General features: G+C 34.0%; 1 protein-coding gene across 1 annotated transcript in view; it reads left to right on the top strand.

Annotated features, from left to right (window-relative positions):
- PLS1 (plastin 1) overlaps positions 1-27,217 on the top strand; it is a 103,016-nt gene that overhangs the window by 73,291 nt on the left and 2,508 nt on the right. Inside the window, exons 7-15 of the mRNA XM_049628716.1 lie at positions 599-764; positions 846-988; positions 3,223-3,318; positions 5,661-5,856; positions 10,722-10,800; positions 13,375-13,489; positions 19,305-19,438; positions 20,609-20,732; positions 27,031-27,155. Coding sequence (XP_049484673.1) covers positions 599-764; positions 846-988; positions 3,223-3,318; positions 5,661-5,856; positions 10,722-10,800; positions 13,375-13,489; positions 19,305-19,438; positions 20,609-20,732; positions 27,031-27,155 — 1,178 coding nt within the window. The remainder of the gene's footprint in view (positions 1-598; positions 765-845; positions 989-3,222; positions 3,319-5,660; positions 5,857-10,721; positions 10,801-13,374; positions 13,490-19,304; positions 19,439-20,608; positions 20,733-27,030; positions 27,156-27,217) is intronic.

Below are 27,217 nucleotides of genomic sequence, written 5' to 3'. Positions count from 1 at the left end.
GGCCTGAGGCCTAAATCTTTTACAGTTTTATTTTTAGAGATAACATTCTTCCAATATGAGTAGGGGATAATAGTCTAGATCTTTAGGAGGCTTGAAAGAGTATTCCAAAATAGAATGGGAAAAGACAGATCTCTGAAAAGGAGCAAAGTGTTAATTTGGATATTAAATCTGTCATATTGAATCAGTAATTTTAGAGCTCTGGGAATAGATCTGCTGGGATACTACCAGTTTCCCATGAAACTTTATCCCAAAGAAGCCTCATTCAATTTGTAAAGGACTGAAAAGTTGCGATAATCTAGTTTTTTACCTCATGATGATGGGTTTATGTAGTATCGTGATGTATGAAAGAAGAGAAATATGATAGGATGAAATTGACATATAATATCTATGAGTGCAAGGGAGAGAGATTGAGTAGTAAAGAGACAGTTAAAACCATAGGGTTTTTTTTTTCTTGACTAGGGTATTTTGCTTTTGTAAATACTACGTATATTTTAAAATCTGAATTTTCACAATCTATTGTTTCTAATTTACTTTCAAAACTAGTTGATAAGACTTGAAAAGTACTTTCTCACATGTATTTTTCCTTGTGGCAATTCAGGAAAATTTAAACCTGGCCTTGAATTCTGCCTCAGCCATTGGTTGCACAGTGGTCAACATTGGTGCACAGGATCTCAAAGAAGGAAAACCTCACCTGGTCTTGGGACTTCTCTGGCAGATCATCAAAGTTGGTCTTTTTGCCGATATTGAGATTTCCAGGAATGAAGGTAGAACCATAAAAAATATTTACTTTTCATTGACATCTACTTACTATGGGAAGAATTTATATTTCATTGTTTTCCTCTCAGCTCTAATTGCATTACTAAATGAGGGTGAGGATCTAGAAGAGCTGATGAAGCTTTCTCCAGAGGAATTATTGCTGCGATGGGTGAACTACCATCTGACCAATGCAGGATGGCGTACCATCAACAACTTCAGCAGCGACATTAAGGTTTATATTTTAATGCTCAACGTTGTGACATAAATAAGGACATAGAATGTAAAAACGCAAAAGGTGTTCAGACATAAACTTGAGGTGTAATTCATAACGACACAGTGTAGAAAATGAAACTTTGTGTTTTTCTGTCTGAAGTGGAGCTCCCAATTATAATTGCAAAATCTTTTCTTTAAAAAAAAATGAGTTTCAACTGATGGTTACCAGAAAGAAAGAGGATGGGGGAATGGGTGATGAGCACCAGGTGTTGTATGGAGGTTTAGTGTTGTTGTGTTGTTGTATACCTGAAAGTAGTATTAACTGTATGTTAACTAACTAGAATTTCAGTAAAGGCTTAAAAAATAAAAAGGACAGAATACTCTTTTTGCAATAAAAAAAATTGGTTTATTGATATTTAAGAAGAAATACAACTAGCTGTGAGAAGGCACTGTGCTAGCAGATAAAGTACTTTCCCATTTCATATGCCACAGAAAGACTAAATTATAATGAAGATGTCAGTCTGTTAATTTGAACTAAAAATTCATCTGTTCACTGGACAAGAGGCCCTCGTGGACCTCTCCAGTCCAACACTCTTACTCCCACTTTGCCAATAACCAGCTAACAGAAGACCAAATATCTGAGGGCACAGGGAATCGGTAGACAAAAGGAATTCTTTAGGTATGTTTCTCAACCAAAGTAGCCTGCAATGCTTCCCTCCCTACTGGGAGAGCTTGTTGAGGAAACTGTGACATTCAGTATGCCTAACAGCTCTCCCATGGTCACTTCCCTGGCACGCATTGCCAAACTCGGTCCCTGTGACTCCTTCTTCTCTATGTTTCCCACCCTCCAACCCCAGACTAATCAGCATTAGCATTTATTTGTATTTTCTGTAGATATATTAACACCTTCAATCAGATTATGTTTTTGTCATAATGGGCTTAGATGACAGTCTCTTTCTTTGAAATGACATTATATTTCTCTTTCATCTATCACATGCTTATTTAAAATTTAATCACTTGATGATTATAAAAGAGCTGATATTCTGTGAAAAAAAAATAAAATAAAATTTTATTTTGGGGTGCTCTCTTATTTTAAAATTGATTTCATCAGTTATTTATTAAACCCCTCCCGTGGGGTATTCTGCCAGGCACAGGGGATGCTTGAGAAGCTTACCAGTTACACAGGCAGGTACACACTAGTAGATGGATGTTTCAGTTATCTATGGCTATATAATAAGCCACTCAAAATGTAATAGCTTAATTTTTATATTTATCGGTATACCCAGAAAACTTATTTTGGGATTTTGTTTTTACCTATAGGGAGTTTTTTCCCCTGTTTCTCTTCAATGCCTTAATTAATAAATGAGTATGTCAACACTGTTAAGAAGCATTATTTGGAAATAGGGAATCTAGAAATAAACCCCAATGATGTCTAATATGATGCTCATAAAATTATATTATGTACTGTGTATCTTCCTTTCAAAAGGTTAGGATGATACAGAAGCCCAAAGGTCTACTGCAGAAATAAATGAATTCACTTTACCCTTAAAAAAGAAAACTTAACAGCTTAAAATAATATTGTTTCTCATGATTCTGCGGGTTCATGCAGCTTGGTTGAGTGGTTCTACTTCAGATGGTTTTGGTTGGGATCACTAACTCATTGGCATTCAGCTGTCAGTTGGACTGATCTGGAGGGTGCACGAGGCCACCACTCACATGTGTAGTGCTTCACTGTGTCTCCATGAGGCCTTTCCACATGGCTAGACCGGGCTTCCTCACAGTCTGATAGTCTCAGATGGTTGGGACTTCCTACATGGAGGCTAACTTCAAGAGGGAGGAAGCAGAAGCTATTAAGGCTTGAGCTTGGAAACCCCAGAATATCACTTTCACTGCATTCTGTTGTTCAGAACAAGTTACAAGGCAGTTCTGAGTTTAATGGCTTGGAGGGTTAATGGCTGGAGGGTTCCAGAAGATAATGCTTGACCCTAATCTTAACCAATGCTGATGCTTCAGAGTGTAAACAAATGAAAAAGTGAGGAAGGATATTCCAAGTATAGGGAACAGTGTTGCTAGAAGCTTTGAGGTGCAAAACAGCATAGTGTATTCAGGAGCCTATATAAGTTTATAAGTAAAGTTACAAAGTTATTCCATTCTTCAAGATGAAGACAGTTTCTTCAGTTTGAGTACTGTTTTCCTAAATCAAATGATGCTTTTATTCATTTTAAAAGTTCTATTTCATTTCTTCCCTTGAAGGATTCAAGAGCCTATTTTCATCTGCTTAATCAGATTGCACCTAAAGGTGACCGGGATGATGGACCTGCCATTACCATTGATCTTTCAGGATTTAATGTAAGTACAGTTTTTGATTAAAATTTTTATTTTGATAAAATATACATAACAACATTTACCATTTTAACCATTTTAAGTGTACATTTCATTGGCATTAAGTACATTTGCATTGTGTACAGCCATCACCACTGTCCATCTCTGAAACTTTGATCATTCAATAGTGAAATCTGTACGCATTACACAATAACTATTCCCTTCTCCCCCAAGTCCCTGGTAACCACTGTTCTACTTTCTATCTCTATGAATTTGACTAGTGAGTCCAGTCAAATTTAGAGTGTAATTTTCTATAGGCAGCATTCCCTGGTGGAGCCCTTAGCTCTTCATTAAACCTTGGCCCTTTGCTCTTCTCAAGTTTTTTCATGCCTTAGGCTTCACCTCTCCATGCTAAGCCATCTGGCGGTCATAACTGAAGAAAAAGAATTGCAGGATTCTAATCTTGAGTATGTGTGGAATCAACCCTACATCCACATTTTCCTGGTGCAACATAACCGGAACTCACCAGGGTGCTTTTGTGGCTATCACCGTGTCCTAGGAAAGGGAGCAACAAGCCATTATTAGATTGCTAAGCAACTGATTATCAGTTCTTTCAACTTCTGTTCAGAAATCTACAAAATAAAAGATGGCTGTTCTTAGTGTTTACAGTGTAGGGAGGACTGATGCAGATCCTGACTCATCTAACACATTTCCCAGGAATCCCATTTTTTAGCATAAGTTGTAAATACTGGGGATGGTTCTATCTAAATAATAAAATCGATAAGACTATAGTTTGTATGATAATCTATTAAGTACTTTAAGTGCAACATCCATAATCATTTTAAAGGCAAATTGAGCCATTACAAGTTAATCATACTTTACATTATTACAATAAAACATTTGAGAAAGTATTGCAAAACTGCAAAATTTACAAATTAGTTTGAGTAAAAAATTAGGAAATTAAAAAACCTATGGAAAATTTCAAACATAATAAAAAATGAATAAACCCAATATAATGTGCTCATGCCCCAGGTTCAAAAAGTATCAACTCATGGTCAATCTTCTTTTGTCTATCACCTATCCTTCCTCTCCCATGTTTTTTTGAATCAAATCCTGGACATCATATCATTTCATTGATAAGTATTTCAATATGTATTTCTAAAAGATAAAAAAAAAAAACCTTTAAAGATATAACCATAATACCTTATCATACCTAAAACATTAACAATAATCTGTAATATTATCAAAATATTTAGTCAACACTGACATTTCCAATTGCCTCATAAATGTCAGATTTTCTTTTCATAGTTTATTTGAATCAAGATCTAAATAAGATCCACATATTATAATTTGTTCATGTCTACATTAGGAACTTTTTATTGTTGTTTAATAGCATTGAATCTATCACTTTCTCTGATTTTGTTTACATTTTTACTTTTTTGTAACTGGTGCATAGAATGAGGTAAAATTCTTGGTCATAATATATGCTCATCATGGACCCATTCATGTCCCTCTTTTTATTTATCTTTATTTGTAGTTGTTTGTTTTAAAATTATAACAAGTCCGTCCGTATGAACCCTCAATCCAAGAAAGCTAAGACCTCGATATTAACTTACATTTAGCTCTATACTTCCCTATTCCATCTTTCTGCCTCACCTTAATATGATAATCACCACCTTGAATCTTATGTTCATTGTTCTTTTGCTTTTTTTTATATAGTTTTCTTTCAAACAAATATATTCCTTAAAAAATTACCTTTTTCATTTTACTTTTTAACTTCACATGAAATTTATTATCTTGTATTTAAATTACTAATACTTATTTTGAACATATTATATTGCTAAGAGTCACTCATATTGTTGTATATCACTGTGTACATATAACACAGGTTATTCATCTGCTTTCCTGTTGACAAGTATTTGGTTTGTTTCCAGGATTTTGCACTTGTGAAAAGTGCTGTCCTTCTGATTTTAATATGATTTTATTTGTATCCCAGCTTGGTTTTCATTGAGAAAAGAGTTTATTGAAAATATTATTCAGGGTAGAATGGGTGAGACAACTAAGCCTCTTAGCCAAAAGGCACTCCAGTATATGGCCTTGACCAAATTATCAATAATTTGACCAGTAGGAGCTGTTTGATATGATATTTGAGAGTTTTGTTGAGTATTGCAGCAATGAGGGAGAAGTATTCCTCTGATCCCAGCAAGAAAACTCAAGAGAAATTGATTTAGAATTTCTGCACATTCTGACCTTATTTTCACCTATCATTTAATATATTTCCAGAAACGTGATTGCTTATAAATATGTATATCAGTAAACAATTATGCCAATCAAAAGTTTGACCATTTTTGTCTTATTTTGTTATTTAGGAGAAAAATGACCTGAAGCGTGCTGGATTCATGCTTCAAGAAGCAGATAAACTGGGCTGCAGACAGTTTGTTACTCCTGCAGATGTGGTTTCAGGCAATCCTAAACTTAATTTAGCTTTTGTAGCTAATCTGTTTAACACATACCCATGCCTCCATAAGCCTGATAATAATGACATCGATATGAATTTATTGGAAGGTATGTTCTTTTTGCCTTAAATTGCTTCACTGTATGTATCTTCTTGTAGTGTTGACCTGCTTCAGTGTCAGAGGTAGGGAATGATGGTGGGAGATGAAGTTTACTGTGTGTAGGCATGTGCATCCATTAAAACGTTCAAATAGGGAAAGTGGTTATTGGTTTTGGTTCAGAGAGAATGCTGGGGTAAATCTTACTTGTCTGTCATTTCTGCATAAGAGTTTAGTGAAAACTATCATACATTTAAAATAGTCTCTTAAATGACCACATAACTCCACCACCAATATGGACAATGAATTATCTATTGGAAAAAATAATCATTTTGTAGCTTTTTTTCTCCTTTGAAAGCTACAGTTTGACTCCAGTATTGTTCTCTTTTTAATGTTTTTAATGTACATGAAAAAATTTTAAATATTCATTACTTGTCGTGTGTGGGCTACTGTTATCTGTCTCATAATTTATAATACTTTCCTATTTTGCTTCATGAAATGCAGATTTGACCCCTCCTAATGTAGGTACTGTATTTAGTACTTTTCTATACTCTAAATATATTCATTCTGAAATTCTTTTTATTAGTACTATTTATTCTTTCTATCTGAGTTGATATTTATTTTTTGCATTGTTCATGCTGTGTTTTTTCTCTCTTAATATGCCTAAAGAATGATGACAAGGAAGAAACACAAATGAAACTTACTTAGAATATCAGAGCAAGGTTTGATTATGTAAACTCTCCACCGAATTTGCCTTCTATAATGCTGGGATATTATAGTTGTAAATACATTTAAAATCAGTTTTGACAATTGGATTTCATGATGTAAAGCCTTTATCCCTCTCCCGTGAATAAACAAACTTACCTTTCAACACAAGTAATCTTTGAAAGGATCTATTTAGGTTCTATAACATTTTTTTTGGTATTATTTAGCTATGGTACATTTCTTGAATGTCATTGAAGCTTATAGTATATGAATCATAACAACAAAAACATTCTCACCATCTAGTTCTTTGTCCCCATCTTTGTTTCCTAGCCTCTCTTCTCTTCTTCTCTCATTCTCACACTCTCACAGATACACCCAAACCCACAGTAGTATCAGAACTAAAGGTAAAAACAATGGCAACATTCAGAGCTAGGGACTGATCCTAAAATATTCTCACTAGTTGCCCTGGTTTGGAGAAGGCAGTCTTCAAGTAGGGATTCTTGGTGGGGAGAATTCGATGTTGCAGTGCTCATTCTCTCACGTTGCCCACCGTACTCCCTTCCCTCCCTGGGGAGATAGACTGAGAAATCAGTTTCATGTTCTTCTCTGACTGCTGCAACCAGAGGTCCAATTTCCTTGATGCTTTATAATTACATGTTTTTGATTAATGAAAAAAGTTTCAGATTTAATAAATATATTCTTTGAGGAATATGATTAATTCAGTTCACTCTTCCTGAGGTCCGTAAAATAAAGACTATATTCTTTACATAGATTTGTACTTGAGAGGGAGCATAGATAAAAGTGTATATCTTTCAGCAGAGACATTTAGGGTGAGGGATTAGAACTTAAAAAAAAATTAAATAAAAAGGAAGACTGCTAAGTTTTTATAAGTCTGGAAAATTTCAAAATCCCTCTGTATCTTACAATAGAAGGCATTGTTTAGAGTGGCATATTAAATATGATCTGCTTTTTATAGTCACTGAATTCTTGCTAGATATCTTTTCCAACTTGCTCGCTCTCCTATTTGTCATGTTTGAATTCTTTTGCTAGTGTTCAGCATGCTTTTGGAATTTTTCAGTGTGAATAGGATTGCTAAATATTTCCATTAGTATTTACTCTATTTATATAAGAAGATACTATGGGAAATATTTATCAATCATCTTTATTTATAACATATGTATATCCTGATACATTTGCCAAAAATGTATGTGACTTCGACTGTCATTGGAATTTTTCCTCTATAAATTTGTTTTTATAGATCCTTATGAAATTTGAAGCTTGACCTTATCACATCCCATATTCATATATTAGTATGTCCTCATTGGCAAAGAACTTTGTATGGAATTGAGAAAATTAAAAGCCCAACAAAATGTAAAAACTTCACATTAAATTGAGCCAAATTCTGAATCTCAGAATCCATTGGTGGTGATAGAAAATATATAGGCCATTGAATTACACTTTGTTCAAACTATGGGTCCACCATTTAGTATCCGAGTGACTTCTGTCAGCCTTGGTTTTTTCATCTGTAAAAACAGATTAATAATACTAATTTTGAAGAATTACAGAGCAGGTTAAAATGACCTTTCATGAATGAAAGGATTGAGCATACAGTATGTGCTCAGTAATAGTCAGGTTGGGAAGAGGAAAACACTTAACATATCACTTAGCACATTTAGTGAGTGTTAAATATATGTTAGTTCCTTTTCTTTCCTCTTAGTCTGCTTGTAATATATTATGTTTTTCTGAAACTTTTTCAATTGCAGATAAGTTTGACCCTGAAAATGAAATGTCTTATAGTTCTTTCTATCTTTTATATCAGCAATTAAGATTTTACTTCTAAGATTGCTTTAGTTGTCTGCAATACAGACAATCCTTATAATCTGGAATACATATGTTTTTGTAATGCTTTACCATGGCTCTTGCACAAATGCATAGTGCTTCTGGCTTTGAGCATTTATTTACGAAGACAACTGGAAATGGTATTAGATAAATAAATGCTCACATATATAATCTATTTTACTTTCCAGGCATAAGAAATTAAAATAATAACTATAATTAGTAGAGAACAGTGGGAAGAAATACAAACCCCTGAAGCTTATAACAGTTTCAGAACTCAGTCAAAATATGAGTGTCTTTTTAATATTATTTGCTGTATTATCAGGTTCAGCAGAGTTTGCATATTGTTTCAATTGAAAATTAGACTGTTGTTACACTATCAATGTTTATAATTTTAAAACAGAACTTGGATTTTCCTAGAAGGAAATAATGCAAAAATCCTCTAATTACTAGAAAGAAATCTATTATACATTGTAATAAAGAAAGGTAAACTAAAAGGTAAATCCAAGTCACATGTATCAAACTGTTGATGATGGTATGTTTATATTTATGTCGCTTTAGGGAAAGTCAGATACTTAATTTGCAGTTGTTTAATAACTCCTATAAGCAGGCAAGCATGGTGTCTGGGAATATTTAGTTTAACTTGGTTAACTTTTTAAAAAAATTTTCACATAGGTTATTTATCATAAAGTGATAGTGGCAGATACAACAGACTGGCCAGTTACCTTTTATGCAGGCCAGAGAAGACAAAATTTAAGAAATTATATGGCTATATCATTTAATAGGGCAAGAATTAAAGTAGATTCTGGGAAAGCTGTTAGGTATTAACGTAGAAAATCAAATAAAAATACAGTGGACAGATTATTTCCTGAACAGCTGTCACAAAACAAAACAAAACAAAACAAAACAACCAGAATCTTTTAGACTTTACAAGGTTTGGTTGCTCTTCTGGGTATGCAGGTTTATACTGTCTGTGGCACTTAGTCTGAAGATGACTGCAGGGATGGCTCTACTGGAATGGGCCCTGAAGCTGAGACAGTTATAGATGTAGAATGCCAAATCATCCTGGGAATCCCACATGAGTCAAAGTCTGGAGAGTGACCTGAACTTGCCTATGGTTTAGAGGTGATGAGAGGTGTAAATGTTCTAGCTTTTCAGGAGTGATGAGATGCAGGTTAGACCATTGCATTGTCCCCTACCTTTGCTGAAAGCAAATAATATTGCAGATAGTCACTTAGGACTGTTTGTAATCTAGGGGATGACTAGCATGTAGACATGGCAGGGAGAGTCCATCTTGCTGTCTGCCCGCTTTGTGGTACACTATAGCTCATGTTTTCCTTATAGATGGTATGAGCACTGCTATGAAGGGGATGATCAGGGAGGTTAGGTAATCACAGGTTAAATAACAGTGCCTGCTGGAGTTTCTTACTGAGGTGATCTTTGAGACCTAGGGACTTAACTATGATGTCTTTCTCTTAGCACCCTGTGTGTGGGGCTGTGCCCCTCATGTAATTTCAGTAGTGACAATCTAAAATAACTCAGTAAGCCTGTAAAATAGTCATATCCCTTCATTGCTTATTTTTTTAATTTAATTTTTTATTTGAGAGAGAGCGAGCGAGCATGTGCCAGTGGGGGAGAGGGGCAGAGAGAAAGAGAGAGAGAGAGAGAGAGAGAGAGAGAGAGAGAGAGAGAATCTAAGCAGGCTCCACGCTCAGCACAGGGTGTGATCCCATGACCTGAGCCGAAATCAAGTGTTGGATGCTCAACTGACTGAGCCACCCAGGATCCCGCTTCACTGCTTATTTTTATATTATCTGTAATTGCCTCTCCCCTTTATTGCTGTTTGTTGTGATGAAAATGTAGGTTTGTGTGTCCAGAAACTTCTCTGTGTAAAACCAAAACCTATATAAATTTGGAAACACTGCATTGGGAAAGGCATAGCTTTTGTTGCCTTGACTGCTATGTTGCCTTGACTGCTAAAAGATTTTGTTTCATTAATTTTTAGCCAATTCTTTTTGCATATAATAACTACAGATATGACCATGTAAGTTTCTCTGTTACTTTCTGGACAGAGAAACCCATAACTCAGTAGTTCACAGACATCAAGTTAGGACTCTAGATAGAGAAATTTAGAGCAAATGGAAGTCTTCTAGACAGAGGGCAAAAAGGGACTTTGGCAATAAGAGGTTCCCCCTCCCCTAACTCCCAAGAAATTGTAGTATCACAGAAACCACAGCAAAATATGTATTGCTAGTTTGAACCTGCTGGGGTGGTTTAAAACATATTCTTTGATGCCTTTTGTCCTGAATCATCAGTATGAAATTGTGTCTACTCTAGGAGAGAGCAAGGAAGAGAGGACATTTCGGAACTGGATGAATTCCTTGGGGGTCAACCCATATATTAATCATTTGTACAGGTAAATATTTTATTGTGTTTAGCTTAATGGCCAGAGTCCAACTTTTCTAGTTTCAAACCACAGGTATGTTTACATTAGAACATTTTCTAAAGATCACGAGAATTTTAACCAACATTTAGAAATTCAGAATGCTAGGGATTGGCAATACGATGGATATTTGAAGAAAGTATTATTTTAAAAAGACCAGAATATGACAATATTAGTTATAATTTTTGATGACATAAGCAACCAACTTTTACCTTTGGTAAAGATAATCCATCTTACTCTTTCATAATTATTGATGAGAAAAATAATAAATCGTTTCAGGGACGCCTATGTGTCTCAGTCGGTTAAGCATCCCACTCTTGATTTTAGCTCAGGTCATGATCTCACGGTTTGTGAGTTCCAGCCCCATATCGGGCTCCATGCTGACAGTGTGGGGTCTGTCTGGGATTCCCTCTCTCCCTCTCTCTTCTCTTGGCTTGTACTCTCTCTGTCTCAAAATAAATAAATAAACTTTAAAAGGAGAAAAATAATAAATTATTTCAACTGTAACAGAATAGTGATGTTTTACAAATTGTTCTTATCATTATATCAGTATTTTTAACTATAATTCACTTTCTATTTTTGCCAAAATCTACCTCAATTATTCTGTAATTTGTTGTGTATGTTTTTATTTAATTTATAGAAATAACTTTTTATGAGTAATTGTAATTTATCTTGTCTTTTCTTCTTCAAAAATGACAACACATTATCAACATTGGTAGGACTAAGAAAATATTTTACTGAATCATTTCCCACACTCTCTGGTAGTGTGCTAACAATGTGTCTTTCTAGGTTTGGATAAGAGGAAACCTTTCTTCTTTCTTTATTATAGGATCTACCAGCCTGCCTTTAAAAATGCAAAAGAGGGTTGCCTGGGTGGCTCAGTTGGTTGAGCATCTGACTCTTGATTTTGGTTCAGGTCATGTGATCTCACAGTTTGTAGGATCGAGCCCCACATTGGGCTCCCTGCTGACAGCACAGAACCTGCTTGGGATTCTCTCTCCCATTCTCTCTGCTGCTCCCCTACTTGTTCTCTTTCTCTCTCTCTCTCAATAAATAAATAAACTTTAAAAAGTTGGTTCAGGAAAGCATCTTGAATTCTCTGGAAATCACTTCAAACTGTCTGGGCTTCAGTTTCCCTATTTGCAAAATATGAATAATGATACCATACTAAATAGAAATATGAATTCATTTAAAATAAAAAAGAAAAATTCATGAAATAGAGGAGAGTCCAGAACCAATACGAATACTTTAGTAATTTATTTATTTTTAAAAAGCTTTTTTTTTTTAAATGTTTGTTTATTTTGAGAGAGAGTGTGAGCAGGGGAGGGGCAGAGAGAGAGGGAGAGAGAGAATCCCAAGCAGGCTGTGCATTGTCAGTGTAGAGACCAATGTGAGGCTCAAACTCATGAACTGTGAGATCATGACCTGAGCCAAAATCAAGAGTTGGTGCTTAACTGACTGAGCCAACCAGGTGCCCCTTTAGAAATTTTTTTAATACAAAATTTTCCGTGCGCTTTTATAAATATCCCAGTCAGCTCTTAATTACCTTCATAATAGACTTTATTCTTCCATCATTCAGCACAGAGCCCAGTCCCCTTCATTGCCATAGGTGTGTGCTCAGAGTTGCAAAGTAAACTGTCATATGAATCTTAGCAAAACAACTCCATGAACAAGCTGTTGAGGGAGAAAAACCATGCAATACATCATAGAGCTAGCAATTTAAAAAAATCAATTGCTGTTTCTTTACATCCTTAGCATACAGAATTGAAAACAGACTCAACGGATATACTTTGAGCACTTCAGAAGAATGTGTTTTTCTGAATCCAAAATACTACTATTCTTACTTTAAGAACGCCTACTTGCTCATAAATTCTTTCCTCTTAACCTTCATTATTTAACGTGAACAGCTGCCTACTTTGTAGCTATTGCGATTTTTATGAATTTTTAAAAAGTTTTGAAAATCATGTGTAAGTAATACATGCACTTATTCTCACTGTACAAGTTTCAGGAAGTATGTATGTAGAATAAAATAAAACATGCTGATACTTTCTTTATATCTCCTCTATTCCTTTTTTCCTGCCCAGAGGTAATTGCTATTAACAGTCCATAGCACATAAATACTCTCGATTTTGAAAATAAATTTTATACATAGTAAACTGCATGTAGTGTTCTGCCACTTGCTTTTTTGAATATAATATGTCTTGTAAAACTTTTCATGTCCATACATAGAGATATACCTTATTTTTCATGGTGGTCCAGGAGTCAATAGTATGGATAGTTTATTCAACAGCCCGCTATTGGCAGGCATTTAAGTTGCTTCCAAATGTATGAATACTGTCGCAATGAATGTCTTTGTACATGTATCTTTGTAAACATTTAGGAAAAATTTTGGACAGATTCCTAGATTAGAAGTTCTGGGTTATTTGATACATCCTGTCATTTTTTTTAAGCATTAAATGACCCTGTTGTATTTTTGAAGACCTAAGCCTATCTCCATTGTGCTTAATAAAATTCCTCCTCCTTCGTCATCTTTTCCTCTTGTTTTAGTGACCTTGCAGATGCTTTAGTGATCTTTCAGCTCTATGAAATGATCCGTGTGCCAGTTGACTGGAGCCATGTCAACAAACCTCCTTATCCTGCTCTTGGAGGGAACATGAAGAAGGTGAATGAGATAATCACCAAATATGTGTTATTATTGTTCTAATATAAACCAGAGGATTTGGCGTTTCATAAAGCTTGGTAATTTGTGGTCTGTCTCCATGACTCTGATTCAACCCAAAATGTGTTAAGCTTACTAGGCCTTTTATAAGTGTGCTTTAATAAATGTGTGGAAAGATGAAGACAATTCTCTCAGCCAGACACTTTTACTGTTTTTATCTTTAACAGGTTGTAGTACGTAATGTTCTTTGAGGTACATCATAAGTGCATTCCTGTTTTATAAACATCAGAACTTGCTAAATCTTTACTGGTTATTTTGTTAATATCTTTCAACAGATATTTATTGATTACCTACTACCTGTACAGTGCAGTGTAGGGTACAAAATAATACAAGGCATGGTCCTCAAGAAGCCTAAAAAATTAGATATGTGTGTAAACAACTACAATATAGTGCAGAATACATAGAAGTAAATATGAGTTCTAAGGAAGAAAAGGCCACAGGCCACGCTTATTATGAGAAGCTTCATGCAGGAGGTGTAATCTGAGATACGAGTTTGAGAAATGGATAGAATTTTGTGAGAAGGGAACTGGAGAGGGGCTGAGGATGAGGAAAAGGAATAGTGATGGGAAAATATAAAATGCGTTTCTGGGAATTGGGGAGAATAGGTTGGCTATAACAGAGGATTCCGATAGGTAAGAAGTATGAACACTAAAAATTTTGATTGGAGCCAGATGTTGAGAACCTTGAGCTTGTGCTTTACACTAGAAACAATGGGAAGCGATTAAACATTTTTGGGCAGGACAGTGACTTGATTACAGTCGGTGGGAGACTATCAGTGGCAGATGAATGATAAAGAGAAGTGGTTGTCTTCCAGTATTCTTCCTCAAATAGGGGATATGTGGTGTCCTTCATGTTCATGTCTGTCCTCTTGAATTGCTGCTTTAATATTCAACTTTAGTTTTGTTTTTGCTTTTCCTTTTTAACATCTGTATCAGGATTATTTGCTTTCTAAAGTAAAATTATGTAGGACTTTAAAATTTTTGTATTTTAACTTTATCTTTTAAAGTATGAATAATTTGAATACATAATACAAATTATGAACTCACATTGCTATAATTTATCAGTATGGCTATTTTGAAACTGATCTGCATCCTCATGATTTAAAAACTATCTCTAGTTGAATAAATGGAAATATAACCATACTCCTGTATAGAAACATTAAATCTTATGAAGATATTACATTTTTGCAAATTAATTTATAGGTGGAAAATAATTCCAGTTAGAATTCCATTAAGTCTCCTTTTGTGTATATATGGGCATATATACGTGTGTTGCAGGTTGGGATTGATAAAGTTATTCTAAAATTCCGATGCAAGAAGAAACAGGCCCAAAACATCGAGAACATTTTCTGAGAATATTGAGGCAGGAGGTGTTAGAAAAAATATATAATTTTATTATAAAGCTAAAATAATTGAAATAGTTTAATACATATATAAGAATGAAATGGAATAGAGTAGTCTAGAAACCTAAAATATAAGAACTTAATATATGACAAGATTCTTGCTAAATTTGATAATAGGGAAAGGAAAGATCACCCAAAAAATGATGCCAGAACAACTAGTTAACTACTTTGTTAGGGGAAAAGTGGTCTTCACCATTAACCAAACAGAATGAATTCCAAATGGATTAAGGTAAACAATTAAAGGATTAAATGTAATAAAAAAATGATTACTCTTGGAATGATTTAAAAAACTACAAAAAATTGATATAATAGATTACATATAAATTTAAAACATCTGTGCAAAAATAAACATCATAATTAAAAACAATAAACTTGGTAAATTATTTGCAACAACTATGATAAGTAGTTAATATTCTTAACATGTAAGTAGTCCATACAAATTAATTACTGAAACTCAATTGCTATTACTAAAATTGTAATAGCAAAATGTGAACTTGAACAATGTGAATGAACAGTTCACAGAAAAAGAATGATGGATAATACACTTATGAAAACTTTGTACCTGCAATAAAGAAATGCAATTTCATGGGCACCTGGGTAGCTCAGTCTAAACATCCGATTTCAGCTCAGGTCATGGTCCTGTAGGTTCGTGGGTTTGAGCCCGGAGTTGGGCTCTGTGCTGACAGCTTAGAGCCTGGAGCCTGCTTCAGATTCTGTGTCTCCTTCTCTCTCTGCCCCTCCCCCGCTCATGCTCTGTCTCTCTCAAAAATAAACATTTTTTTAAAAATGCAATTCAAATAAACAATTGGATTACATTGCATCCAATATTAGAGAAAGTATTACATTTATATAACTTTTCTAGAATCAGTTTGGTAATACTGATCGCTATCTCCAAAAAAGTCCTTTGACTTAATGGTTTCACTTCTTATTATCTTTTCTAATGAAATAATCAGTCAGACCAGAAGTTGTATGCCAAATTGCTTATCTTAGCAATGTTTATAGAGAAAAAAAAAACTAGAAAACCCACATGATGAAGTAAAATATACCATTAAAAAGTAGTAGTATTTTTAGTGTTTTAATAATAGTGACATGGAAATGAACAGGATACAAAATTGCATATATACATAGGAATCAAATTTGTTTAAAATACACACACACATTCAAAAAGGGCTTCTATTCTTCAAATCTCTAGAATGACTATGTATGTATAGACTTTATAATTAAATTATTTGTTAAAGGGACTATATCATAATAGTGAAGTAAATGGGTAGTGTAATTATAAGAGATTTATATTTACATTTTTCAGTATTTCTAGGGATTGGACCACCTACAGTTAACATGTTATTTGATTTGCCTGTAGTTCTTTTGTGAGTAGAATTCAGAAAATTTTGTTAACTAATTTTATGTAATGTTTCAAAATCAAAATGTCAGGTGCAATTTTTTTTTTTAAATTGAAGTATAGTTGACACACAATGTTACAGTAGTTTTAGGTGTACAACATAATGATTGGACAACTATACTATGCTCACCACAAGTATAATTGCCATCTATCACCATACAATGCTATTATAGTCCCATTAATTATATTCCCTATACTGTATCTTTCATCCCGGTGACCAGTTCATTCCATAACAGGAAGCCTGTATTACCTACTCTCTTTAACCCTTTTTATCCATCCCCCTCCTCCCCTGTACAACCACCAGTTCTCTGTATTTATTTTGTTTTTGCATTTATTTTGTTTGTTTTTGCTCACTTGTTTTTTAGAGTCTAAATATATGTGAGGTCATATTTGTCTTCTCTGGCTGACTTATTTCATTTAGCATAATACCCTCTAGGTCTGTCCATATTGTCGCAGAAGGCAAGATCTCATTCTTTTTTATGGCTAATATCCCATTGTATATAGGTACCACATCTTCTTTGTACCATCTACTGATGGGCACTTCCATATCTTGGCTTTTGTAAATAATAACTGTAATAAACATAAGAGTGCATAGATCTTTTTGAATTGGTGTTTTCATTGTCTTTGTGTAAATACCAGTAATGAAATTATTGGATTGTATGGTGTTTATATTTTTAATATTTTGAAGACCCTCCATACTTATTTTCCACAGTGGCTGCACCAATTTACATTCCCACCGACTGTGTACAAACATTGCTATTTTTCCACATCCTAACCAACACTTGTTATTTCCTGTATTTTTCTTTTTTTTTTTTTTTGGAATAGTTTGGGAAAAATAGGTATTACTCTTCTTTAAATGTTTGGTAGAATTCACCTGTGAATCCATCTGGTCCTGGACTTTTGTTTGTTGGGGGATTTTTGATTACTGATTTAATTTTATTACTACTAACTGATTTGTTCAGAATTCTTCCTGATTCAGTTTATATAAGATTGTATATTTCTAGGAATTTATCCATTTTTTCTAGGTTGTTCAATTTTTTGGCATATGATTTATGTAGTTGTCTCTTACAATCCTTTGTGTTTCTGTGGTGTCAGTTATTACTTCTCTTTGATTTCTGGCTTTATTTATTTGATTCCTCTCTCTTTTGAAGAGTCTGGATTAAGGTTTATCAATTGTGTTTACCTTTTCAAAGACCAACTCTTGGTTTCTTTGATCTTTTCTACTTTTGTTTTTATTCTCTTATATCATTTATTTCTGTTCTGATATTTATTATTTTCATTCTTTTTTTTTAATATATGAAATTTATTGTCAAATTGGTTATTTTCATTCTTTCTATTAACTATGATGTTTGTTCTTTTTCTAGTTTCTTTAGGAGTAAGCAGATGCAAAATATAACAGGAAAACAAACTACTCATTTTATCTGGAATTTTAAATATGCGACGTCACAAGTGATTATGTAAAATTCTTCCTTTCACCATATACTAGCTACTTATAGAATGAAACATAACACCTGTAATAAATTTAAAATGTTTAAAAAATGAAGGAGTACCTACCCAACAAAGTATCACAGAGTCTAATTTTTTTTTACTTTTATTTTTTTATTTTATTATTATTTTTTTAATATATGAAATTTATTGTCAAATTGGTTTCCATACAACACCCAGTGCTCATCCCAAAAGGTGCCCTCCTCAATACCCATCACCCACCCTCCCCTCCCTCCCACCCCCCATCAACCCTCAGTTTGTTCTCAGTTTTTAACAGTCTCACAGAGTCTAATTTTATAGACTTTGGGCATTCATCAGCAGACATCACTTTACTTCATTTGTAAAGTTCATAAAGTTGTGCCACTTAAATAGTCTTTTTTCATTATTTCTTCAGTATTTCTTTTCACTTGGAACCCTGTATCCTATTGTGTAATTTTTCTCATTTTCCCAATGATCTAAGATTCATGTTTCTAAAGCATTTGAAGTGCTTGGTAATCATTTCTCCCCTTAACTCCATGAAACTGCACTCTCCAATTTTTTCTTGCTTTCTTTGTGTTTATTCTTACCTCTCACAGGTTCTTCATGTGTTAGCCTGACACCTCTGGAATTTCCAAGGCTCAGTTCTTGGCCCAGTGCTCTTAACTTTCTATATTTACATCCTCAGAGAGCAGATCCATTTTAAGAGTCTTTAGTAGTACCATAAACATAGGAAAGCTGCATTTCTTACTCTTTCTCTAGTTGGTACCTCTCCAGATCTTAGAGGTTTTGCCAATTTGGAATCAACTGTTGCCAAAAAATAGAACACATCTTTTCCCTAATGGTAACATCCATTTCCAGGTACCCTTTCATTGTGGTCGAATCAACATGTTAGGCCTCTAGTAACCCTGAGCACCCTTCTCCCCATCATTTCCCTTAAGAATTTTGGTCAAACTAACTATAAAACAGACGGCCCTTCATTGAAACACATTTTACACCTAAGTGATTATTATTATAATTTGCTAGAAAATTCTCCCGATGAAACAGGTATCAGTGGCAAATATGTTGGTTTTTCTCCCTCCTGTTCACACTGTTACATAATCAGGACTTTGATGCTATTTTCTACAAATTAGGAATCTATCCAATTTCTTTTTAATTCTGTGCATTTCTACAGCATACATTTCTTATTACGTAGACTAAATCTATAGTATGATTACTAGGAAAAAGAAAGAATTGAAAATTATTGTCTCCTTGTATTTTAAAAAAATGCATACTCCTCAGAGCTCTGATATCTTCAGCTATAAAATGGGAATAGTTATAAAATGGGAATAATAATTATTTCCTTAATTTCAGTGTTATTATGAAATGATATTCTGTCATATAAATTAAAGATATCTTCATAATTATTTTTCAGATAACTGAACAAGGCTAGCATATTCAAGAGATATAGTTTTAAAACCCGTTTTTATACTAAAACTTTTACTTATTATTTGTAGATCGAAAACTGTAACTATGCAGTGGAGCTTGGGAAGAATAAGGCTAAATTCTCCTTGGTTGGCATTGCTGGGCAGGACCTAAATGAAGGGAATGCAACACTTACTCTGGCATTGGTATGGCAGCTGATGAGAAGGTAAAAGCTGATATGTTTATAGCAACACTTTTTCCTTCAACAAGTCATATGAACTAGTGTTTTATCTATTTTTGAAGAATAAAAAACAGGGGGGCCTGGGTGGTTCAGTCAATTAAGTGGGTGGCCCAGGCGGTTAAGCAGCTGACTCTTGATTTCGGTTCAGGTCATGATGTCCTGGTTCATGAGATCCAGCCCTGCACTGGGCTCCGTACTAACAGCCTAGAGCCCACTTGGGATTCTCTCTCTACCTCTCCTTCTACCCCTCTCCCCCTCTGCATGTTTGCATGCTCTCTTTCTCTCAAAAATAAATAAACATTTTAAAAAAGAGTAACAAACAAGAAATATACAATGCAAAATATATTTTTAAATGACTTACTGTTGATAATATATTTTGTTTAAAAGTGGTTCAGTCTAGGAGCGCCTGTATGGTTCCATCTGTTAAATGTGCAACTGTGGCTCAGGTCATGATTTCACGGTTTGTGGGCTCGAGCCCCACCTCGGGCTCTGTGCTGACAGCTCAGAGCCTCAAGCCTGCTTCCGTTTTTGTGTCTCCCTCTCTCTCTGTCCCTCCCCCCATCATGTTCTGTCTCTTTCTCTCTCTCTCAAAAATAAACATTAAAAAGTTTTTTTTTAATAAATAAAATGAAATAAAAGTGGGTCAATCTAGGGGTGCCTGGGTGGCTCAGTCAGTTAAGTGTGTGACTTCGTCTCAGTTCATGATTTTGCAGTCTGTGGGTTCGAGTCCCACGTTGGGCTCTGTGCTGACAGCTCAGAGTTTGGAGCCTGCTTTGGTTTCTGTGCCTCTCTCTCTTCATGCCCCTGCCCCACTTAAGCTCTGTTTCTCTCTCTCTCTCTCTCAAAAATAAATAAATTAAAAAAAAATTTTTTTAAGTGGGTCAGTCTCTAAAACTAATCACTTTTATTAATTCCTCTTAAAAACTGCTTTGTTAGGGGTTTTTTAAAAATACCATATGGTAGTTTTTGTTTCTGATTACTGAGCTTTGTAACTTTAGAATGTGACTAAGTGCAAATAGCAGAGTAAAATTAGAAATATTTATTAGAACCAAAATGTTTCTTAAATATTTAAATGTTGATATAAATGATGTGAGAGCAAATTTCACCTCTTTTCTCTCCCCTTTCCCTGTCAAATGTACATCTTTTCTGTTATAGGTATACATTGAATGTGTTGTCAGATCTTGGAGAAGGTGAAAAAGTAAATGATGAAATTATTATTAAATGGGTCAATCAGACGCTTAAAAGTGCAAAAAAACATACTTCTATTTCCAGCTTCAAGGTAATCAAAAGCTATTTAAAATTTTGTTTTTGTAAGAAAGTAAGTGTAGGAAGGAATTTTTATTAGAAATTACATTGGTTTAGATTCAGAATTACATTAACATTATATCTCAGAAACACAATTTATGAACTTAGGCCTGCTAGTTATTTGGCATGTGTAAAGCAAAAGTATAGTTTGAACTCTTATATTTTTGACTGGTTGTTCTATTGAGTATAAATGCAGATTAATATTATCAACTCTGGTCATCTAATCTTAAAAAAATAGAATAGAGCCAAAAAACCCAATTGTCAAATGAAAAAGAAAGATAAAAAAACCATTGTTTATATAGGACCTATAATGTTTTGTGCTCCCTAGCAGCAGTCTCAGAATTGTATTGACATCATTTCCAAGGCATAACAGAGCCAGCCAAACCGATTCAAGTGGGAATTGAGAAAACTGGTAGGAAAAAAAATATCTTGTCATCTGGCTTCATAATGGCACTTAACACTCACTTTTGAGCATTTGTGGATGATTCATAAAGCACTTAAAACGTAATCTGTACATATATACCCACTAATTTTCATGCATTTCCATTGTGTTTCACTTTTGCATGCAAGGTGATGTTAGCTACAACTAAGCATGTCTGCTTGTATACATTCATTCAGTGAGCCTTGTGTTTGTGCTTTTATTATGTGAAAAATATGTGAAAAATCAGCAAATTTTTTTTTAGTGATTAAGAGTGCAAACAGATGAAACCCTAAGCTCTCCTAAGAGTTATCTATCCATCTTTAATTTTTTCTTTGGCTTTGTTCTATATGCTTAACAACATTTTAGAGCAGAAAAAATTTCAGAAATTGATAAATTCAATCTTTACTAAATAGTGAGCCCCAAAGGGATTTTAACATGACAACTAGAATAAGTCAGAGATGTTACCTGAGTCCTAATTCAAGTGTGTTTCTCTTTTTGCCATCTTGGAAGGAACTAATGACTTTGAGTTTTTGTTGTTGCTTGTTAAAAAAAAAAACACAAGAATTTTCAGTCCATGATATGTTTTTATATATTTTAGGCATAAATTACAACTTAAAAATGTAAAACAGGAAAGGGGACGTATAAAATTCTCTAATTGATAGTTATCAAAGTTGTTGTAATGAAATTTTACACATTGTACATTAGTTGATGAAAAATAAGCATGTATATAATTAAATCAAATACAATAATAAAATATTTAGAAACAAATACTTATTAAGCTTTTACTATTAAGTAACATTTATAGGTAAAGAAAAAGATACAGAATATAAGAAATTAATTTGTCCCTCATAGTATTCACCATTTATTTGAAGAACAAAATTTTCATAATTGGCATTTTCATAACAAGCTAGAAGAAGGTCCATCTTGAACAAAGGCAACTCAAAGGTTAGGAGAAATAGTTTGGCTGGAGAGGATAGTTCCTAAGGGAGTAGTGCTGGATATAGTCTGAGTCAAGATTGTGGGGGAGTCTGGCCTTAATAAAAGTGTACTGGTATAAGGACTAATGTAAGAAAAGTGACTGTTTTTAGAAATACTCTTCTGAATGTGGTGGGCAGGATGGATTAGACTAAGAAAGGTGTAAATGCTAGGACAATGCCTAAGAAGCTGAAGCAGGTGTGAAATGATAAAAATCTGATTGGAGTTGAGGGTGGGCACTGGGAATGTTAAGAATAGATAGTTATTTGCTATTTGTTATCTATTGCAAAAGAACAGGTAGGATTTGGCTTCTTGATTTAAGGAAGCACAGGAGAGAGAGGAGTTAAAACTTGATGTTTTAGGCCTGGGTAATTGAGAAACAGATAACAGTAACAAACGGGAATGTCAGGAGGTACAGTTGCTTTCTGGAAAAGGTGATGAGTTCAATTTTAAGCTTGTTGAATTTGAAGTAATGTTCAGGAAATAAGCTGGATGAAAGGAAATATTAAAACTGGGAATACAGACTTGGTGATCAGTTGAATAGAAGAGATAGTTGAAAAATGTGAGTACACAGATCCTTTAAGGGAGAGAACTCACAGAGAAAGGCAAACTTGAGAGTTGTACTTAGATCCGAGGTAACAGAAACATAATGCAAATGTGCTTGGCATTTATTTAGTAGATGCTCAATAATAAAACCTTTAAAGAGACTGTAGTTAAGAAATGTGGCAGCAAATGCTAAAAAATAGTTGGGGTGGGGAGGCTTTTTTTTTTTTTTCCAACTGTAGAAGACATTATATTTGAAGGCTACCATAAATGGTACTCGTAAGAATCTATTAATTATAATCAAGGCAGCGCTATACTGAGAAATTTTAGAAAAGACAAATTTACCCTTTTCAGTTGCAAAGTAATTTTCCCTCAGCAGGAAGATAAGGAAGTGTATGAACACTGAGTAATATGTGGAATTATTGAATCACTATATTGCACACCTGAAACTAATATAACACTGTGTCAAACTACACTGGAATTAAAATAAAATACAAATAAAAGAAGATAAGTAAGTGGAATATCAGCCATAACAATAATCATAATTACCATTGAGTGCTCTATGTCACCATGCTAAGCACTTTACACAGTTTCTTTTAATTCTCTCAATAATTCTATAAGCAAAAAGGAGAACTTTAGAAAAGTTAAACAACTTGCCCACGGTCATACAACTATTGAGCAGAAAAGCTGGATTTCATTTCCAGATCTAACTGCAGGTTGAAAGCCAGGCTTTAGAGTTGTATGACCCTGGATTTGACTTCAGCTCAGATACTTATTAGTTGTGTAACACACTGCTCATTCATCTCATAAATATTCAAAGCTTACCCTGTAGTAGGTGCTTTGCTAGTCACTGTGACTACATAATGCCCTCAAAGTGCTCACTGTTCAGTAAAGAAAGCAAATAAGAAAACAGGAATCACTGTGTGGGGTGTCAGCAATACTATAAAAACCAGGGGAGTAAGGAGAACATGAGAGGGCATGTGTTTTGTAAAAACCTTAGTAGTTTATACTAACAGCTGGACTACACCTCTTGATGAATAAAATTGAATTTACTTCTGGCTCACCATTCAGTGTCTTTGTGACTGTGGGCAGGTTATTAATTTCTCTATTCCTCAGTTTCCCCATATTTAAAATGGAGATATTAATAATACCTATCTTCTGAGTTTGTGTCAGACTAAATAAGTTAACGAATATAAAGAGCTCAACAATACCTGGTACATATTAAGGGCTCAGTAAAAGGGTTTACTACACTACTGGTATGGCAATATATAAAGGGCATCATATGTGGAGAGTTTCCTGTTGAGTTATTTCGAGAACTCTGGCTGCCACATCACTGTGTTTGCACTTCTATTTTCAATAATGACAGAAAGAACAATGACATGCAATGTTCTAATAGTAATGTGTATCACATTAAGATACAATTCATTATCTTGAAAATCAAGCCAAACTCTAGGCTGTCTTTGAGAGTCTAGACATTTTTGCTTATGTAATTTATTTATAATAACTTAAGGAAAGATGATGAAAATGTATATGCTAAACTGAGGATTTTACTATAGGCCCTGTCCCCTTTGCAAAAGTAAAATGTCTTTTACTGATAATACACAGATCAGAAGAGTTGAAAGATAGGCCTGTTTTCTTGGAAATAGGAAGATAAGGGATCCAATATAACCCTTGAAACTTAAATCTTTCATTCAATTCAATAAAGTTTTTCCCATAAGGAAATAGATGAAAACATTGTTTCCTTACATCTAAGTGAAGAAATGTTTAAAATACCACAAAATAAAATAAAAAATAAAATAAAATAAAATACCACAAAATATTATATACTTTCAGCTATGAGTAAAGTCTGAGGATCTTATGTATTACATGGTGACTATAGTTAACACTATATAGTATAATTGAAATTTGCTAGAATAGAAATTAAATGTTTTTACAAAAAAAAATACACACACACACACACATATATGTAGGTGATGGATGTGTTAATTAACTAATGGGAGTAATCCTTTCACAACATATAGGTATATCAAATATTCAGGATGTACACTTTAAATGTCTTACAATTTTATTTGGTAATTATACTTCAATGAAGCTGAAAAAACAAAAGAACAAAATAATTTTCCCCAATCTTACAAAAAACCTCACACATATGTAAATAACTAATCAAAATACAGCACACTTAACCAATTGTCTGTTTTTGAATCATCATAGAAATATTATATGAAAAGGAAGTACACAGAAAATTAAAATTTATTATATAATGACATAAATGTTAAGTTTAATTTTAGGAAGAATAATGGTGTACATTAGAGTCATCTAGAAATCGTATTAAAAATGTAGATTCCTAACCCCATCCACAGATAACCTGACTCATTAATTTGAGTATAGGAATAAATTTGTGCTTTTAACAGCGTGTCAGGTGGTTTTCATGTAGGTGGCCTGCAGACCACACATTGAGGCAAAAATAGGAAAAATTTTCAGAAATAAGGAAGATGCCAAAAAAAACAGATCCAGATTACCAGCATCAAATAGATTTAAGGACCCTAATTATTTTTACCCCTCTACTTCTATTCCCCCCCAAAAAAAATCTGTTTCACAAAACAGAACATTCCTGAAAGTAAACAATATAAATTTTTCTAAAATTAATAAATGTAGTGGCTCATAGATCAGGGCCCAAAAAAGTAGCCTTCTTCACATGGCTTCAAATTGTTTTTTTTCAAAAAATTTATTAATTTGTCTAGGAACTATAGTAGATGCTTTCACTTATATTAATAGTCCCAAGAATCCTGTGACAGTCTCTTGGCGGCGATTAGGATGCTGCCTAGCAAACACCTAGCAAGCAACGGTGCTTGCTTTTGACTTCAGGTAACAGAAACCCAATTTAAAGTGGTTTAAACCAAAAGGAAAGGTACAGAGTAGCAGAACTCCAGAGGTATCGTAGATTTCAGGGTTGGTTGAGCCAGTATTTGAAGAATTTCATGTAGGACTGAGGTTTTTGTCCATCTCTGCTTTGCCATTTACAGTGCCAATTTCACCCAAAGCTGGTTTTCCACTTGGTTATAGGATAACTGCTGGTTGTGACAAAGGTTTCATCCTCTCATTCACATCCAAGAGGAAGGTTTCTGGTTTTCCATAGCTCTTCCAGAAAATAGCAAGGGCCTCACATTAAATTAAATTAGGCCCAAATTAAATCACTGTGCTAATAAGATGAGATTACTCTATTTGGTTCAGACTAGTGTTTTTGTTAATCTAAGGAGTCTTTTTAGACGTTTTCTTCCTAAATACTCCTCCCCATGAAATTTTAATGCCATAGATATTACTGTATGTTTATACACTTTATGCTTTATCCATAAAAAAGAGTAAGTTTATTACCCTACCCCCAGAATGCATGGCCTAGACTAATTCAGGATCACCCTTGGAGCTGTGGATTGGGTCAGCTTTCCTTGAAGCACATGTCCATGTGAGGGAGGTATGGATGTGGGTTCTGTTAGGATGGAGAAAGTAGTAAGGAATGAGTAAATTCTGGGTAAGCAAGCAACAGTGGCCACTATTCAAGCTGAGACACAGAACAAGTAATTTTTTTTTCAAGTACTGGTAAGTGGTAAAATCAATTGACCAGGATTTCTGATTTGAACTGCAGTAATCTATCCACTAGAATTCAGTTGTTCATTTTTAGTTCACCTTGGAGGTAACTTCAAAAATGGAGAGAATCTTGGGCATTAGAGTCAGACAGTCATGGGTTCGGTTATTGGTTTTGTACTTACTGGTTGTGTAAACAAGTCACTTGAGCTCTGTGAACTACATTTAATTCCTCTCTAAGAGAGATTATAATTTCTTTATTATCAGGCTGTTAGGAGAATTAAACAAGCTGAACATGTAAAGCAACAAGAATAATGCCTTTGTAAATGTTAGTTCCTTTCCAGACTATTTTCAGTTTTGTTTCTGAATTTTAAGTGAAGACTTAGGAATTCATGGTCTAAGACATATATATTACTAGAACTTGCAAAACTATTAATTTAAAATTCATCTCCTATTCCCTTTCAAAAGTTGTTTATTTTTTGCAGAATGGATACTGTAGTTAGCATACTTTAGGAACTGTCACATCTGCAAGCCTTATTTGGATATGGTGACAACTCTACATGTAAGCTCTGTAAAGACTAAAGGAAAAGCATATTTTAAATGGTTTATGATGTGTGCTGTTTGCAGAAAAGCCGAACGTTCAGTATCAAGAAAATTTATGTTGCTCTCAATTATATGGTTATGACCTGGTCTGCCATTTATGAAAATTAAAAGTAAGATGTTTATGAATGTTCATCAATTCTTTATTTTCTAGGACAAATCTATCAGCACAAGCTTACCTGTCCTAGACTTAATAGATGCCATCGCACCAAATGCAGTTCGTCAAGAAATGATCAAGAGAGAAGACTTATCTGAAGAGGACAAGCTAAACAATGCTAAGTAAGCCTTTTATGGTTGGTTGGTTGGCTTGTGTGTTTGTTTATTTAGTTAGTTATTAGTTT

The sequence above is a fragment of the Panthera uncia genome, chromosome C2, assembly GCF_023721935.1.
Source record: "Panthera uncia isolate 11264 chromosome C2, Puncia_PCG_1.0, whole genome shotgun sequence".
NCBI classification, from domain to species: domain Eukaryota; kingdom Metazoa; phylum Chordata; class Mammalia; order Carnivora; family Felidae; genus Panthera; species Panthera uncia.
Note: the sequence above shows the minus strand (reverse complement) of the source record. Positions and strands in the feature narration are given on the sequence as shown.